This window comes from Rhinichthys klamathensis, unplaced genomic scaffold, assembly GCF_029890125.1.
Source record: "Rhinichthys klamathensis goyatoka isolate OS25496 unplaced genomic scaffold, OSU_Roscu_1.1 h1tg000275l_1, whole genome shotgun sequence".
In the NCBI taxonomy this organism is placed as follows: domain Eukaryota; kingdom Metazoa; phylum Chordata; class Actinopteri; order Cypriniformes; family Leuciscidae; genus Rhinichthys; species Rhinichthys klamathensis.
In genome coordinates, this window is record NW_026606794.1 from 185,958 (window position 1) to 205,501 (window position 19,544).

At 38.5% G+C, this 19,544-nt stretch overlaps 1 protein-coding gene across 11 annotated transcripts in view; it reads right to left on the minus strand.

Moving 5' to 3' along the window:
* si:ch211-200p22.4 (phosphatidylinositol-binding clathrin assembly protein) overlaps positions 1-19,544 on the minus strand; it is a 71,629-nt gene that overhangs the window by 27,994 nt on the left and 24,091 nt on the right. For all 11 annotated transcript variants that reach the window (XM_056268675.1, XM_056268683.1, XM_056268677.1 and 8 more), the window contains 5 exons: positions 12,675-12,817; positions 1,457-1,532; positions 1,268-1,370; positions 969-1,062; positions 3-114 (listed from right to left, as the gene is read on the minus strand). In XM_056268675.1, coding sequence (XP_056124650.1) covers positions 3-114; positions 969-1,062; positions 1,268-1,370; positions 1,457-1,532; positions 12,675-12,817 — 528 coding nt within the window. The remainder of the gene's footprint in view (positions 1-2; positions 115-968; positions 1,063-1,267; positions 1,371-1,456; positions 1,533-12,674; positions 12,818-19,544) is intronic.

Sequence of the window (19,544 nt, forward strand, 5' to 3'; positions counted from 1 at the left end):
ACCCAACAGGTTGATGACGCCCTCATTATAGGCAGCAAACAGACGGATGGAGTCTTTGAAAAGCAGCATGAAGGCAGCGTTGATCACTCCGTTAGTCAGCTCATTAGGGTTAGCCTACAGACACACACCCACACATCCACACGAGAGAGTACATATCATACCAAATAGCTTGGACTGAATCAACATCAATGATGTTCTGTTAAAGTAGGGTTTTCCAACCTGGGGCTTAAGGGTTGCCAAGCCTACTTGAATTTATCACTTCAATCACAAGAGTAATCAAATAATCTGCACTGTAAACACTGACCCATCTTTCCAAACAGAGTGAAAAATCGCTTTCATTATAAGAATAGAATAAGAAGCTTTTCACACTGTACATATGCATGCATTCTGTCTGCACAGACTTTAATTGTTTACATATGCACTATTGTAAAAATCTGGGGGTCAGTAAAAAATTTTTTGGAGAAATTAATACTTCAACAAGGATGCATTAAAGGGATAAAAAAAGACAGTAAAAACATTTGTAATGCGTCAAAAGATTTCTATTTTAAATAAACGCAAAAATAGGAAAAAAAATAACTATTTTCACAATTGATAATAATAATAAAATGTTTCTTGAGCACCAAATAAAGCATATTAGAATGATTTCTGAAGGATCATGTGACACTGAAGACTGGAGTAACGGCGGCTGAAAATTCTGCATTGTCTTCGCGAGAATAAATTAAACTTTAGCATATTAAAATAGAAAGTAGCTCGATTAAATTGTAATATTATTTCACAATATTACAGCTTTTACAGTATTTTTAACAAATAAATGCAGCCTTGGTGAGCATAAAATAATTCAAAAATCCCCAATCCTTTCAATGGTACTGCATGTATTTTTTAAATAGGGGTTATAACTAGTAAAACAAAGACAAGAGAAAAATCACTGGGAAGTTTTAAAGCATTTATTCATGTTCTCCATCACAAACCTGGAAATCCAGCAGCGCGTCCAGCTGGTTTTGAATGATAGGCAACGTTTTGATCAGCTTCTCTGTGTTCATGGTGCGCATGACTCCATCAATACTGCTCCATAAACAGATAAACAAACAAATCACTACTCGTCACTTACTCGCAATCTTAATTAGCGGTTAAAAAAATCAACTACTTAATCTGCTTTTAAAAACAACTTAATTATCGGAGTAATGAGCTAGCATGATTAGATTGTGTCCTGCTGAGACAATGTGTTTGAACACAATCTTGACTCCAGGCAGAAGTGAGGTTTACCCACCCTCTTTTCATCTTGGTGAAGTCCACAGCCACCAGCCTATAGGAAAGAGCTTTCTCGTTGAGATATCTGCTGTACCGCCTGATGAATGTGGACATGTCATAACCTGAGGGACAGAACGAGGGGTTTATCATCAGTGTGTGTGTGTATGCATACAATGCTTTAGAGACAGTAAAGGTGTTTCTTACATACCTTGCAATGCACCTTTGTCAAGGAAATTGTTCAGATTGAAGAGCGTGTTTCTTGAGGCCAGATACTGAATGAAACGCTGCGGGTACAGAGAAGAGATGACACAAAAGTGTAAAGTTATATGCTAGACTAGACGTCATTCTGCAGCTCTTAATCTGTCACTATGCAGGAGCGACTTCATCCCTGACATGCGGAAACTCCCCGCTGCTGAATTTGCCGTAAACTGTGTGAAATCTAGACTTGTGTACAAGACCAGACTCCTCTGAGCTCTCTTTGAGCTGCCAAGTATGTCTGCTGCAGCTCCTCTCCTCCGTACAGCCCCATCCCACCACCTCACACAGCCGTGGGCTGAAGAAGAGAGCAAAGAGAAGCACACAGCATTCTAGGTGCTGTTGTGAACAGACATGATGGGAGTTTTGGGAATGCAGGAGATTTACACTAAGATATGATGCATTCCCGACCTCATTCATGCATGTAGTGGACATGACGGGTAAACAAAGTAAAACAGACTCTAGACCTGTGTACATATATAAATAAAGGTAACTGTGTACATAAATAGATGATGGTGACTCTTGAATGTTCATTGTACTAGGGGTGTAACAATATACGATGTATCGATGCCACACATAAAATATCAATATACGGTACCTTTATTTTGACACTCTCCACATCCTCACGTATCTTTTCTCAGCTGAAATAGACGCCTGACAAGATTGACTGAAGCCTAATCACTGTTTGTCACAAAAGCATCGCAAGTTCATGTTTTACAGCATAAACCGACAAGCAGCACTCTTGTTGTTTGTGAACACAACCCGAAAAGTCCATTTTAGTGAATCAGCACACACTATTCAGGTCAGGTGACAAGGTTAGTAACTTTGAAAATAGGCTCGCTAGCTGAGAGGAGTTTCGTCAAAGCTGACTAAAAGTGATCGAGGATGGATAATTAAAAACCGAACTTGATCGGAACCTTGCTAAAGCAGCACGTCAGTGGTGAGGGAAAAGCTCCCTGTGCGTCTGATCACAACAGCAAAGTTTGTCAGGCGTCTATGTCAGTTGAGGAGATTAACGTTACAAAAATTAAACTGTTTTATTATGCATCATAGCAAGCACTTGGTTTTGTTTAACTCTGAAACATGAAATGTGGAGTTATCGGCTTTTGCAACAAAAAAACAACAAAACAAATTTATATATAAAAAAACATATTTCAATGAATTTTAATTTTGTTAGTTACCTGTATTTTTTTTTAGTTATTACTTAATCAAAACAACCCAGCTGTAGTTTGATTGATATTACTTGGAATGCACAATAATAATTAAAAAAAGATGATTTATGAAAATGAACAAGACAGGAGTTCTGTTTTTGCGAATAAACTCTTCTGGTGTAAGTTTCCCAATTGGGAGTGGGTGTGCAATTTTTGCAAGTTTAATTAAACGTTCATGTTTTATATTTTGGTTGCATTTGTGAGTTAATAAATGTAACTGGTTGTGTAAACTTGGCACATAATATGGAAATATCGATAAATCAATCTATATAGCCCTGAATCAAATCGAATCGTAATGGTATCGCAGAATCTTTGAGGTATCGGCAAATATATATCGCTGGCTGAGAGAGTCGATATTGAAATCACGATGACCTGTCCGATTTACACCCCTACATTGTACCCTTACACAGACCTCAAAACCATCTGTTATAAATATTGTTTAGTAGTGAAGTAGTTAGTGATGAATTGAGGAATAATCATGTTCTAAAATGTTTTGTGGTCTGATCACGCATATCATATTGTAATATAGCTAAAAACGCAAAAGATCTTGCATTTGTGACACTGATCTGCACAAAGCAACAATGGACCGCCCACTCACCTGTCAATCAACCACTTTACTAAAACAAAGGTTTAAAGTCATGATGTGACGGAGCAACAGATCTTTTATGCCGTATTGTGACGTACATCCGAGTGAAACAGATAACGAAAAAGATAAAAGTGTAGGGCGAGGACTTTGTTGATTGGATGGAGGCATATCTGAAGTTGATTCATATCAGAAAAGTTGATAAGAAAGAGTTTAAGCAGAGAATTCCAACACAAGTCATCAGAGAGAAACATGTAGTTTCACAGGAATATTAAGTTATGATATTTGAATGAATAATTACAAGATAAAAAATAATGAAATGCATGCCTGGATAATTAGTTCACAATAAGAGCAATAATATGCATTCAAAAAATGGATAGGTTGATTATTATTATTTTTTTTAATCTAGAAAAGATTAGAATGGTTTATATGATAAGCAGATTTAACCTGCTTATCACGTGAGAACAAACATCTTTCAGAAGCTCAAACGTGCTGCGTAACACACGAGAAGGAACCTCATTGGTTCTTGTATGTCAAGCGAACATGTTTGAGCTTGTGTGAACTGATGTGTGAGTTGATGAATTTTTATATGTGAATAAAAGTCTACTCAATCTGTTCGTCATATAAAGCGATTCGGTATCTTCAGAAAATTTTGACTAAACCGCTCAATTAATATGGATTAGTTTTTACGATCTCTTAAAGAATTTTATGAGCGTCAAAGTGGTAGTTGCGTAGCTGTCTATCGAGGAAAGATCTTATTTGTGTTCCGAAGATGAACAAAAGACTTACGGGTTTGGAACGACATGAGCGTGAGTAATAATTAATGACAAAAAAATGATTTCTGGGTGAACTATCCCTTTAATAACTGGTGCAAACAGCCTTCAACTGCCTGAAACAAACTATAAGCTGGTACGTCAACAAATAATTAGTAAGAAAATCGGAATAATTAAATCTTGCAATAAATCTGAATAACTAATTGTGTTTTCCTGGAACTGTATTCTTCAATGTGATTTATGGGACACTACAAAGTTATCAGCCACCAGAATGCAGTAAGTGTAACCTTGATCTTAATTTGTAAATCAGTGCACCAGAGAAAGAGTCAGCAGGAAATGTACTAGTTTTTACGTACTGGGATGGAGCCTTAGGCTTGTTTCACCTCAGGGGAGAACCAGCATGAGGACCTGGTGACAGGCCCAGCGGTCAGGCAAAATCTGCTTGGCGCAGAGGAATAAAATAGACCTGGCAGTGGCCATTTCTGCCTGTGGCAAAAGTATTCAAAGGTCGAGAGTCACTGAAATCACAGAAGGTTCCTAAAATGCATCTGAAGGAACTGAAGGTTAAAAAATACTGCATTCCAAGAGTTCTGCTTAAGTTGGAGGATCAAGTGTGGCGATCCACGGAACAGTGGGCTGATAGTCCTGTGTGTAAATAGAGGGAAAGAGGCCACCCACCCTTTGAAAAAACCAATGATCCCTGATCTCAAAGGAGCTCCTGGTGCCTAGGCTGGCCCTGGTCATGTGATGGCTTTGAGTGAGTTTCATCAATCTCTTTTACAATCTCTTTAATTTGTGCAGCTCCATTTTATCATCATTCTAACATTAAAAAACGGACAATGGGGGAAATACTGATGTAACACGGGGGTGCATGGAAAATCATTCTCAGAGAAAATACTGGCATACTTCTCCTTTGCACCCGACCCGTGCCTCAAATGCTGGTCTAAAATCCTTCGGGATCAGATCAGAGAAGCCGAGTGAGGCAGACCGCATTCAGACCATGCAGAAAATCCCCAGGAAAGCAGCTCTCTCTCTGGCACCATGGCTTAACCTTGGAGAGAAACCTCTTGGAAAATGTATGGCCGAGCCAGAGAGCACCAAAATGCAGAGAATTCTGCTCCCTTCCGGAGCGTAGATCAATATGGATTACTAACTCAGTGGAGTCTGCAAATCCACGCCCGCTCACCTTCTCCTCTGCATGAACGCCTCTATCTTACATGCTTAGGTTATTCAAAATGGATGTCAGAAGTAAGGACGATAAATATAGATTGATAGGCCAGGAAGGGTCCCGCATTCTCTGCTTAGCAAATAATTAATGTGAGAACACACCTCAAGTAGTGTCAGAGTGAAGCATCATTTATTAAGGCAGGAGGCACTTCGGCTGTTTTTCTCTCCCAAACAGAGGAGCTTCTATTAACACAGCAGCTCAGGCTGAGGGAAGATATCAGCAATCTGGGAACAGGGATTGCTCATGTTTTAGCCGCTGAATTTGCGCGTGCAGTCGGGAACTGATCCAGAAGCAACGCTCGAACTGTGTGTGAAAACGGTACGTGTGCGTGTTTGTGCGCGAGAGCACTGCAGGGAACATGTGTAAATAGGCTGCATGATGATGCCCTGATAATGTGCCGGCTGCTGGTCTTCGCTCTCTCCATCCATACATGTTCTGAGGTTTCTATGGATACCGCCAGAGCAATTACTACGGTTAGAAAAAAATAAAAGCTTAAAGAAAAATGGCCAGTACAAAAAGATAATGACAGGATGTGAAAGGAGGCGAGTTGTTCGATAGCGATTATTTTCAAACACTAAACCCATTTTGTTTGTAAAGTTAAGAGCTGGAATTGCATCTGATTCACAATGAATGCCTGAACTCGAACACAAAGTGAAAATGGGTCACCAAATTGAAAAAAGCACCAAACTGGCAAAGCTGAAGTAGTTTCACGCTCACAAAATCTCACCGGCAAAAAAAAAAGAAAAAAAAAAAAGAAGTAAATAATGTAAATGTAAACCATTAAAATAAAAAAATAAAAAAAATTACCCTATCACACACCAGTGTGGGCAACAGTATTTTATAGCAATGAAGAAAAGTGACAAAGCATCATGGATAACTCTGCCCACATGTCATTGCCATGAGTGAGTTCACCAATTCCCACATGTAGTTTATCCATACTCCCTACTTATGCATTACTGATTACTTCAAGCAGGTGTTTGTTTTCTGCCAAGATTTGCAATTCCTCCCTGCAGGGTAGACAAAGAGGGAAAAAGACATCAGGGGAGTGAGAGAATGTTTCATAAAGGTAATAATTACCTTACCTAGCACACATCAGTCACAAACAGCATCCATTATGCAAACAGATCCCACACAGGGACCTGAACTCAAGAGTCAGCACATGGCCAGAATACTAAACAGCCCAATTCACAGCTATGTCAGAAAAGCCTTCAAAGTCAACATGAAACAGCATTTGCAGTCCATTCCTTTAGCATGTTACTTCAATAATGTGACGCATTTCCAAATTTGACTGGATAAACCAATAAATGTGTGTATGTATTTGTATGTACGAGTGTGTGTGTATGTAATGTATGTATTACATTAATGTATGTATTGACAGATTTGGTCAGATCTCTCGAACAGACAGAATAAAAGCCCAGAAAACAGAAGCAATGTCTTAAACCCAAATACATGCACTTTTGAATTATGAAGGGAAGCAAGATCTTGCAACTTCCACGACTCCATAGATTATAAATTGCATAGCATTATATACAGCAGCAACAAATTAATCTAGAGACTGTTCTCTATAGTTCTTCAGAAAAATGCACCAGATGTCAGACGCAGGATCCCAGAGCACGCGCTGAGCACCTGTGTTCACACTCGCAGAGCATATTCAAGCCTGACATTTACACGGACTTAATAAAATTAGATCTTTAAATGCTGAAACTCTTCGGTGGTCTTGTGTTGACATCAATCTTCTGTGTTAACTATCAGCGAGATTTCAGAAAGGCTGCATTAATTACAGCAATAGCCTTAAACAATGCCTACAGCTATTTGGCTATTGATTAACATTATCCAGAAGCCCATGTGACCTACGTGACATCAGCTGCGCAAGAAGGACGTTTCAGATGTGGAAGTTAATTAAATTTCGATGAAAGATAAGACGACATTTTTTTTCCTTCTCTGGACTAATATGCACTGTATAATGAGACCAGGAGTAAATAAAGTAAATGGAGTCAATTTTGATTTTCTATAGACACAGCTGCATGTCCAGTGATGAGACAACAGTGAATAGATCAACCGATCACACTTTTTTTTTTGCTGAAGCAAAATTATTAATTGTAAGGGACAAATATTTGACACAATGTTTATACCACATTCATTAATTCCATTCAATCTTCTGGTCAATATTTGTGTATTTCCAATTATTAACAAGTGTTGGGGAAAAATAGTCTATTCAACTCAAATAGTAGGGCCCTATGATTTCAGCAATGAGGAAAGTGTGGACAGAATCAAGGAATCCATTCCATAAAAATGGAATTCACAGTATAATGTGGAATGTCACGAAATTGGGCAAATTTTGGATGAATAAATCAAAAGTAGGAATGCGCACTTAAATCGCAATATTAACCAGTGTCTGTGAATATTCAGATGCAAAAAGGATGCTATTTACTTCTGAAGTCTGTCTCTGTGTGAATGAGTGGCGCGGTTTTGTCAACCACACACATACTGAAACACGTGTGACGCTCATGGTGTTTTCAGCATCTGCGGTCTCACTATAGGAGGACACTTCCCAGGGCTGAATCTCCAGAGTAAAGGTTTTTTTTAAAGTTAGTCAGGATTAGTCCATTAAAACGAGATTCAGAATGGGGGGGGGGGGGAGGATTTTGAAAAAATAAAGCAGTTAAATTGTGTTTTATCATTTCAATTAACTAGACATTAGATTTTGATCACTAAAATTAAATTTAACCATTTAAACAGAATCCAGTTAACAATTACAGGGCCCAAAAATAGTTTTGACAGAAGTTAATGATGAAACCAAAAGGACAATACACTCTTTATTAAACTAACCTTTATTTGAGCCTCCAGCTTCAAATAGATCCACTGAACTTCCCTCACTCAACCTCTCTCAATCTTCAGTTATAGCTCACTCGCACACTCAGTCTTCCTTCGGTACCCGAAACGAACCATTTTAGATGGACAGCAGGGGCAGTGGTGTCCCCATACAAGGTTAAGCAATTTGTCTACAGTGTGACCCCACATGAACCAGCCGATTAAAATTCCACCCACATCTCTTGCTGTCCCTTGCAATTTCTCTCTTTCTCTTAAAGTTCCTTATCCCTAAAGTTATCCTACCTAGATGTTTTTTCAACCCCCCCTCCTTCTCTCCTATCTACCCTAGACAACATACAATCCTAGTGACGTCGTCACTATAGCAAATTGTTCGTTCAGTATCTGGGCCATCATTGAGTGACATCGCCCTTTTTCTCTCCTATTCGCACAAACGCATGGGCAAACGCCCTTATCAACAATACCTTATCTGTGGCCCTTCCTGTGCCCTCTCACAGGACTACTGCTGACAAGACAAATGTCCTCCAAATGTCTCTGCTCCTCGACAGACAGTGATAACCAAACGTGTGTTTTTGAAACCATAATGGGGTAAAGGATTAAGACCAGTCCTGACCTGGGCCAGACGTTCAGCTCCGATAACAAAAACCACCCCTGGCTGATTAGTGCCCCGTCATGCTAGAACAGGGTGTGCTGAAGGACAGTCCTCCACGCTCACTATCTCTGACACTGGCGAGCACAAGACGTATAGTGAAGGGCTTTTTATTTTATAGTCCAAGGGAATGAACAAGGACACATGTGAGAGTCACTAGCACTGCCATTGTTTTTGTGTGTGCGTGTGCCATTGTTTCCAGCAGAATCTATAGTGCCAGAAAAAGTAATTATATCAACCCCGAGTTGTGAGCTTGCCGTCTAAATTGAATGTGATGAGATAAAAAGGACAGTGCACTGCGAAATAATGCCAGGACAATACAATAGATGTGTTTTCTTCACTGGCTCCCCTTAAAAAACAAAAACAAAAAAAAAACAGTGTGACTAGTGTAGTACATTTCACAAAGTATTGACTCAACTCTTTTAATGAATCGTGCAAACTTCTGATTCACTGAATCCCACAAGTTATCTAACTGACAAACCGTCCCTTTCAGGACATGCTAAAAAAGTAACAGTGAAAATGAGTCAAAAATATGTTCTTTTAATTCTAAAAATGCCAACAATTTGCATTTAGAGCAGCATAGTAGTGTAGTAAAAAAAATTGTCATTATTTACTCACCCTCATGTTGCTCCTTTCTTTCTTTTGTGGAAAATATTTTACATTTTTAAATATAAGATATTTTAAGAAATGTCTTGTGTTTTTTTTGTTTTTTTATAGTACAATGGAAGTCCATGGTCAACTTCCATCAACATCTTCTTTTGTGTTCCACAAAAGAGAGAAATTCATACACATTTGGAAAGACATGTGGGAGGGTAAATGATGAAAGAATTTTCATTTTTAGGTTCACTATACCTTTAAGGTCTGTAATTACAATTAGCTTTAGATAAAAAGAGAACAAGTATTTGGTATATTTAGATATTGTAGCTAGGTAAATGTGTGTGCATTTCTAGAGGAGCTTATGTAGAAACAGTGCATTAAGCAGGCCATGTGCACATCTAGGTCACGTCCTACTGTATATATCATTAATGTGCGTGCATGTCATGTTCTCACCTACCTGCTGTTTATCATTAGTGGTCTACATGCTTGTGCTTGTAGGCATCTATTTCTATCTAATTCTTGTTGCTGCGCATAAACTGTACAAACTTTCAAACTCAAACACTGTATTGAACTATTAACACATGCTTGCAAGTGTTTTTTCATTTCAGTTTCAAAATGCATTAATTACCAATAGAAATGTCCAACAGAAGTTTAATATTTGGTCTGCCAGTCCTACATGTCTATGAATTATGAAATGATTGTATATTTAATCTTAAAATGCACTATATAATACATCTTAGACAGAAATGCAGTGGCATCGCTCCCACTTTTCCTCCTCATTAGCGACACCCCCGTAGAAATGTGAAAAAATTCACCTTTCAAAAGTTTGAGGATTTCTTAAAAGAAATGAATACTTTGATTCAACAAGGACGCATTAAATGTATCAAAAGTGACAGTAATGTAACTAAATAAACTCAGCAAACATCCTGCTACAGTAGGCATGAGGACTGCAGATGTGGCCAGAGCAATAAACTGCAATGTCCGTAATGTAAGACGCCTAAAAGACAGTGCTACAGGGAGACAGGAAGGACAACGGATCATCCTTGCAGATCCAAACCACGTGTAACCATATGCCCCTCCATTATTCCTTTTCTGGTCATCAAATGTCTGTGAAATGTGTTAAATTTTTGCCTTTAATATCTTTGTTCATACAAATATTTACACTAAGAAATTTGCCTGGGGGGAGGGGGGTCCAGTTTAAAGCAAGAGAATATTTATTTTCTTTTTTATGCTTAGTTTATTTGTTATTCAAATAAATGCTGTTCTTTTAAACTTTTTATTGATCAAAGAACCATGATAAACACATCATGGAAACACTGATAATAATAAGAAATGCTTATTGAGCACCAAATCAGCTTATTAAAATGATTTCTGAATGATTTCAAAAATCATTTGGTGGGATCTCTTAAATGGACAGAATAAAATTATTTCTGAAGAATCATGTGACACTAAAGACTGTAGTAATGATGCTGAAAATTCAGCTTCACCAAGAATAAATTACATTTTAAAAATACATTAATGTAGAAAACAGTTATTTTAAATTGTAATGGTATTTCACAGTATTACTGGTTTCTAGGGATGCACGATATAGGATTTTGGCCGATATTCGATATGCCGATATTTTCAAACTAATTTTGCCCGATGCCGATACCGATATATTTGTATTTTTTTTAAGTGCAAAAAAAGCTTATTAAAGCTTCTATTAATGTTCTCAGTCAAGAGCAGTGAGTGATTTCCTCTGTGTTTTGTTGTTTTATTAACATTAACGGGATAGTTCTCCCAAAAATTTAAATTGTCATCATTTACTCTCTCAAGTTTCTTTCTTCTGTTGAAATTATAAAAGTTATTTGGAAGAATGTGGCTAACCAAACAGTTGCTGTACTCCAGTGACTTCCATAGTATATTTAAGCACAAGAAAGAAATGAATCCAGGTTTGAAACAACATTAGATAGACAGAATTTTTATTTCTGGGTGCAGTATCTCTTTAAAGACAAGCGGCAGAATATTATTACTGTCTCTTTAAGAACTGCACGCGAGTAATGCGACGCATCTAATATACACGCATTTGACAAGCAGATTTTCTCTGTTTGCTTTCACTTTAGACATAACCAACTTTGTTTATGTAAACCGTGTGTGTATTTGACAGTATCAGCGGAATAAGACTCGAAAGATTAGTCCAGTATGCAGACTCTGTGACAGGCTTTTAGTTCCTGTGAGCGTCGGGTGTAACGCGCTCAGAAAAGCGGATGTTAGAACAGCGCATCAGCACGTGAATGACATGTTTACCTAGCAAGACTTTGACGCACATGCAAACAATGAACTTTTGTGAATTGCGGTGTCCCGTGACCGTGAGTGTAACTCTACCTCTGCGTTTACATGTGATGTGATGTGAATGTACGTCGCGTTGTACAGTATGTTGAGATGAAGGCGCCAGAATTGAACTGATAGAATGCACGATACTATGATTTTTCTTCAAAAGCAGATAGTGGAGACATTTTAATCGTCCACGATCAAAAACCGTGAGACGCACGGCACACCCCTAGTTGGAAGTTTAAGTTGCTGGCGCTCATGCTTCGTTCACGGTCGTCACGTGCGCATAGGAAACACGCCACCCTATCGGCAAGACTCATCGGCAGAAATATTCATATCGGCCGATGATGGTCATTTTAAGCTTTTATCGGCCGATACCGATGTTGTCCCGATATCATTGTGCATCCCTAGGTTTTACCATATTTTTTAAATCAAATAAATGACTTTTTTCAAAAACATTCAAACATCTTACCAACCCCAAACGGTAGTGCTAAATATTAAAATACTTAAAGTATTAATATTGATGTACATAAGGTCTCAAATGGTCAATTGCTTTGAACTAAGAAAATGTAATGCTATGAAGAAAATGTAAGTCCATTTACATTTCAGTTCTATTCATTTAATTCATATAATATAATTTATTATGTTATGATAAATGTTGTAATGAACATGCCTGGATAAGGCTTTAGGCATTCAGCTAAACTTGAGGAGTGTCACTCGTTTAGTCTTTCCAAGTTGTTGCAGGTCACTTTGACTCATTTAAAACATCCATCACAGATTTACAGCAACTTTTCAGGATGACAATGTAAAATGCTTTCACTGTCTGTCACCATGTCTCACACACACACACTGTGACTGCTGAGCTGTGATTTGTCATGCAGGGTCAATTTGACCGAGCGATGCTGGATCTTCACAGAAGGTTGTCTGATATCAACCACAAATCCAAAAAAAAGAAAAGAAAAAAGGATAAACTTCAAGTGCAGAATCTCACCTCATTTCCATACATCATTAGATGGTGTGTGGTGATGAGCGCTTTGAAGACCACAACCCAGCTGCTGTTGGTGGTTCTCTCAAACAGTGTGTCAGCCAGCTGGGGAACGTTCACATTCATCTCATTGGTGCAGTGGATCAAGTCTGAAAACACACATGACGCACACGTTAGAGCAACACACATGACTGATTCACATCTCGAATGGTTCTAAGACCCTGCACAAGATGTTCCAATAAACACAGCAGCACATAGCAGGGCCCCTGCATTGTGTGAAACATATAACGTATCTGCAGCGGGTGCTAATGGAAGCAGATCTCGGCGGACTCTCATAATATCTCTCAGTATTCTTCACAGAGGGTTAGACAGGCTTCTAACCAGTCGTTCTGTTATGCAACACACAGACAAGCAGAGAAGATCCATAAAGAGAGTCGCATCTTTAAATATGCAGGAGCACCCCAGTTTTGCTGTGCGTACTCGCATACGAAAGCAGCATCTTTTGAACGCCATCAGATGCTTGAAAACTCGTTTCTGTTCTGTCCTGTTTGCATAATGAAGACATTCCTCCTTCAACCCACAGTGTTCTTTTTAGTTCTTCAAAGGCAAAACTCTTTTCTCCCTTCCCTTGAGAGAAACATCTTTTCACACACAGAGCAGGTAATGAGGGAGACGACTCCTCCGTATCTGTCGGATTTTGGCCCTGTGGGCCTGTCTGTTGTTCTAATAGGGAGTTCTAGTAGTAAGTAGTGCAGCTCCCAATTGGAGTCTGATGATGAATCGCAAGGATCTGGTAAAAGAGAAGGCACACTAGTATGTGCTATACATCTACGAAACACACTGACAGGATGCCAGCGAGGCACAAATGGCCTATAAATTGAGGATGTAATGCACTACAGTGTGGAAGCTAGAGTGTGTGTTGTTGATAAGCCTCAGTAATGTTTTGTATACATAGTGGGTCATTATATTGTTATAATTCTGTAAAACAGTTTTTCACAAGAAATGCAATTTAATGTTTACTTCAGTTTGCATCAACAGCAGTTATTTGTTGAGATGATTATTATGTGTCTGTTAAATAAATAGAAATTAAATAAATAGCAGCACTAAGCTCATGGGTTTGATTCCCAGGGAATGCATGTATGATACCTTGGTAAATTGGTGTGATTTTGCTCATTTGGTAATATTGTATTTAAAGAAAGGCAATAAACAGATTATTGTGCAGACAATAAAAATATATATATATATAAAGAATTAATGTGTTAAATAATGTTTTAGTCTTTCCTTCCTGTGACAAAAGCCCAATAGCATTTTGAAGTGTAAAGAGATAGTTCAAATTGTGTCATCATTTACTCCCCCTCTATGAGTTTCTTTCTTCTGTTGAACACAAAAGAAAACTTTTTTCAGAAATGTCGGTCATCAAACATTTCCATAGAAGGAAAAAAAAATACTATGGAAGTCACTGGCTATGGTCAACTGTCTGGCTACCAACATTTTTCAAACTATCTTTGTGTTCAACAGAAAAAAAAAGAAACATGAGGGTGAGTAAATGATTACAGAATTTTTGGGTGAACTATCCCTTTAATAATCACATTAGGCAGGATCGTGAAATTTAAGACCTCTTAAAATGATCATTAAGAATGAAAACATTTAATATGCCCTTAAAATGGTTGAAACTGAGTTTAAGATATTTTAAGACTTTTTGAGGAGCTGCAGGGACCCTGTAACAGTATCTGCCAAATGCAATCATGTATTAACAGCATAGTTTGAGTTTGTGCGACTTTCTTTTCTTTTGTGGAAGAGATAGATAAGATATTTTGAAGGATGTATGGATCAAAACCGGTGAAATAACTGTCGGAAAAAACTTTGGACCCTATACTGAGTGACTTTTACTGAATAATAAAATAAATAAAAACACTGAGGCATTTTTCAAAATATCATCTTTTGTTTTTTCCAGAAGACAGGTTTTGAATGAAAGGAGGGCGAGTAAATGACAGAATTTGTATTCTTGGGTGAACTATGCCTTTAACTGAGAGATTTTCTTTCATACATTTAAAACGACTAATAACTGAGCTATTTTGGAAATTTGGAATTGAATTGAGAGTTTTGAATAGGAATCAAATCTGGAGATCTGTAGCAACACCCAGCCTTAGTTGCTAGGGTGTTATGGGTGGTTACTAGGTTATTCTAGGTGGCTGTTTACTGGCCCAAATGCAAATAATCCCTCCCTAAATCTAATGATATTCTGATCTCTATAAAACACTCAGGGTCCCTCTTTAGTCATGCCTGTGGTATCACCCACCAGGGGGAAAAAACCTGATCACTTCGAAAAGTAATAGCACACAGAGCGAGGCATGCTTTTTTGAGGTATCATTCATACCCGTAGCACAAACGAGTTACGTGCCAACCTTTAGTACTTAGGTTGAGCAACAGTAATTGTATTGCAAGCAGCATTAATAAATCTGTGCGATCCTGAAGATTCAAGTCAACTCCACTCAGCTATTCAGCATCTCTTCCCAAGATGAAAACATATTAACGTACTGTGACTACTATTAAAAACACACTGCAGCCTGTTGGGGGATGAGTTACGAGATTGCTGCCTATTCAACAGTGTTTTTCCTCATTTCTCTCTCTCGCCCTCTTTCCAGTACTGAACTGCACCATGGCTTTTGCTTCAGAGCTCGGTCTCCTTTCTTCTGTCTTGCTTGTTTTCTATAATGGTCAGTAGGAGAGCCTGCGAGCTGATTGGCTCCTTTGGGAGGGAGGGGGAGGGAGGGAAAGAGAACGAGAGTAAAAAACTCTTCTGAAGTGAGGATATGTGCTGATTTAATCAGATAAAACAGGGCTCATTTGGTGGTATTGATCAAAATTCCATTGTCTTAAATGGAGAAAGACTAAGAGAGGCACAAATAACAGAGTTAATGCGAGCAAGAAACTCCCCACTCTGAATGTTTGGATCAGAGCTTTCAGACATTACATATCAGGGCTGTTTTCTTGCAATATTGTAATAATACTTTAAATCCATGTAAATCAAATGTATTTTCACTAAACCAAAAAAACAGGTTGCCTAAATAAGCACAAGCTATTAAACAGGCATTCCCCAGTCCAGTTAGAGCTACTTCTTTGGTCAGGTTATCATACACATATTTTTGTCTCGGTTCCCTTCAGAGATACATTCATATAATTATTTAATTCTTATAATTTCCCTCAGCATTCGACTGTAAAGGTTGTTGTAGAGGTTGTTAAACGTTTTACTGCCTTGTGCCATGTTTTCACACAAAACAAAACTAATGTACCCCCTGCGCGAGACTGTTGCTTAATTTTTTTGCTTAATGCGGGACAGTATAAATCACGTAATTAATGATAATTAAAATATGAAACAGTAATACTAACCATCAGGGATTTTTATCATGGTTTATCGTCAAACCAGTAACCATTTGTACTGACATATCGTATGACACAACGTGTATCGCATCATGAGGTAATTAACCACAGCACATGATACTAATCTCTAATTATCTCCTTTACAATGCTTCTGAGTGTCACACACCAAGTTCACAAAAGTAGATTCCCAGAGTGACTGAGAACAGGCAGCGTTTCACACCGCAACCTTTAAATAGAGTTTCTGACAGTGTTTCACTAAAACAGACAATCACACTTCCATGCTATCCCTTACAAACACACACACACCTGCATGGTTCCATGCCGAGATGTGTGCACCAGAGCATGAAATGATGTGCAGTGGCGAGAATCGAATCCGAGAAAGGCGGTGAAAGGAAGCTGTGGCCCAATGATGTCACTGCAATGCAGCAAATGAAGAGTCTTTGAGCGATGAGGTCACACACTTTCAGTCTGCCTGTGTCAAAGTCTTATTGTTAGCCTGAAAGACAACGAAACCCTTTGGAAACGTTCATACCGGGCTGAGCCTGCCACCAGTCAGAGTTAACAGAGGCTGAAAACATCCTTGAGTTTCAAACGCACACGTCGCTGACATAATTGGCCGGTGGAGACTGGTTTGGAATTAAACCAGCTCTATGCAATAGTGAAAAATTAACAAAATTACAAATTAAAGCACTTTTGATTCAAAGCATGATTATTCTCTGCAGTGCCCGGGCTTACAAATTAATCTGGATTGAGCCTTGATGAGGCACAGGAAGTTTGGCAGGAAGCCTCTCGTGTGTGTGCGTGTGTGTGTGTGTGTACAAGGAAGTAAATTGACCAGGTGGCCTGACAGTCTGTCCAGCTGTCAGACAGAAGACCGTAGCTGGTGCTCACCTCTAAACCGCCACAGCTGCCATGCTAATTACTTGTTCCAAGTGCACTAATCACTGACTCCAGGTCAGTTCTCCATGTCCCTCTGTTTCTGGAATAATGCACTGGTGGAGTGGGAATTGCCATTTCAAAGTATTGCAATATGTTATTGCACAATATTCTCAGACAAGACCAGATCCCCAAACCAGTCTCATTCACTAAGCATGCATGCGCACTAATTTGTGCAGGAAATCTGCGTACAAATGTTTTCACGAACAAATCATGATTCACCAAAAACTTTCGTACTAAAAATTTATTCTAAACTAAAACCACACGTACGAAAAAAACAAAAAACACTTTCTATTTGTGGCCTTATGTTTGAAAGTTATATTTCATCTTAACATATTAATTAGATTTTATCATTTTAATATAAACTTTTATAATAAAATTAAAGGTGCAGTGTGTGATTTTTAGCGACATCTAGCGGTTCGGTTGCGAGTTGCACTAATGGTTCAGCCCACTGCTCACCCCTCCCTTTCGAAGAAGCTACGGTGGCTAAAACGGGACAAACATATTGTCGTCTGGAGACAGCAGAGAATAGCCAGAGTAAGCCAAGAGTGTGTAACATTGTCACTGTTTCTGTACCACAGTCCATAATAAACCACATCATGGATAAAGTTTACAAAGCCATAGTCAGGTGAGGATCAAGGGTCTTATATAATATAATAATAGTAATCAGCTGATTGTCTCACAAACGTAACCAGCACCTCCCCACATAGCAAACCCATAATACAGCGAGGGAAAAGAACCACATGAAACTATGCAACTATATATGTTTTCTAACAGGGTAGTAAAAGTTTAGCTGGCTAAATATGAGCTGTTACTGTGGCTGAGCTGGTTAAAGCGTAAAGCCTTGTTTAAACTCGACGCGTCTGCATGATATGAGCCCAAAGTTGCGCGCAGCAAAAATGACATGATTGTAACAGCGCGCGCGCCTCCGCATCCCCTAGACACCATTTACTACACACAATAGACTTTTTTTCTCTGATTTTGAAAACTCTTCGCGATCGACTTAAAATGCTTCCAAGATCGACTTGTCGACCGCGATCGACTGGTTGGTGATTCCTGTAACATACTGTTTTACGGTCAATGACAAGAGTACTAATCAGCTGTCTCACGAACGTAACCAGCACATTTATTCCCACACAGCAAAGCCATAACACAGCGAGGGAGAAGAACTAAGTTACATGAAACTGTCTGTAGCGCTGAAGTCTGTAGCGCTGTTTGTTCGCGTTCGGCTACTGTAGAAACATGACGTCACAATATGTCGACCTTCATAGAAGGGGGTGCCCGCGGTTATGTAGATATAAATGTCTCATTCTAAGGTAATAAAATCATTACGGTTTATTAAGTAAGTTCTTTATACATCTCTGAAAACATAGTTATGGATGTCATATTGCATTTCTGTTAATAGATACTCAAAATTATTACACATTGCACCTTTAATAAATAATACAAAAGCTGTAAAGGAAAGATTCTGCGGAAAGCCCTTATATGGAGATGGTTTGGGCGTGTTTTATGCCAATGACTAACCTTGTGCACGTGGCGCTCATTTAGAATATTCCAAATTCACTAACATTAGAACGAGATTAAGAACAAATTCATGTGCATATTAGGCTTGCTGAGATAGTCTGTGTTACATGGTGTTCAACCGCAACACCCGTTACCCCCCAACCCAACCCAAAGTTCTCCTGTGCGTACGAATATGACATAATCCATGCAATTATTAGTGAATGAGAGACACAATATTTCTAGTTACATAAGTATTTTTTGGGCTGACCACCAGTCAGGGCTGCCAAGTATGCTAAGTTTTCGTGCTACAATAAACATGGTACTATCATCATGGTACACGTCATTATTATTTTTTCTGACGATGACATGCCAACTCTCTATGCTAGTTTTATGGCTCTCCAATGAAATAAAAGTAGAAAGTTCAGTACTACTTGTGCAAAGCTACTTGTCCAATGAAGATGAATGGGAAATTAGTTCAAAGTTAAACGCTCGCAATTTTACAGTTCTAATCATAATAAACTAAACACAAAATGAAAATACTACTGTATCATGACACCGACGTCAATATAATATTTGTATCGTCAATATAATATTTGTGTAGTGTGCAGACATGTTTACTGACTATATGGACCTCCAATGCAAGAGCATGAAAAGATTTATTAAAACAATTTCACACAAAAATATATATATATATATATATATCAAAAAGATTTCCTTTGTGGAAAAGCTAATCACTAAGATTAGAGGACCCCCAGACCTGTTGAGATTTTACTCTATGCTCAAAAACAAATGCTAACCTCTCTAACCTGCAGATAAGAACAGCAAACCGTTTTGGATTTAATGAGCGCAGAGAGTATTTTATCGGCTAACCGCTTCAGCTAGCTTGAAGGAGAACAGCAAGGAGAATTCTTCTCCAAATAATCGTCTGTGCTCCCTCTGTCTGGGAACCTGGGACCTCTATTAAATATAGCTGGGATTCTTTTTGAGAGCTTGTTTGCTATGTTTGTATCTCTGATGCTATGTTTGTGATTGTGAAGTGCTGGAAAAGGAAATTAT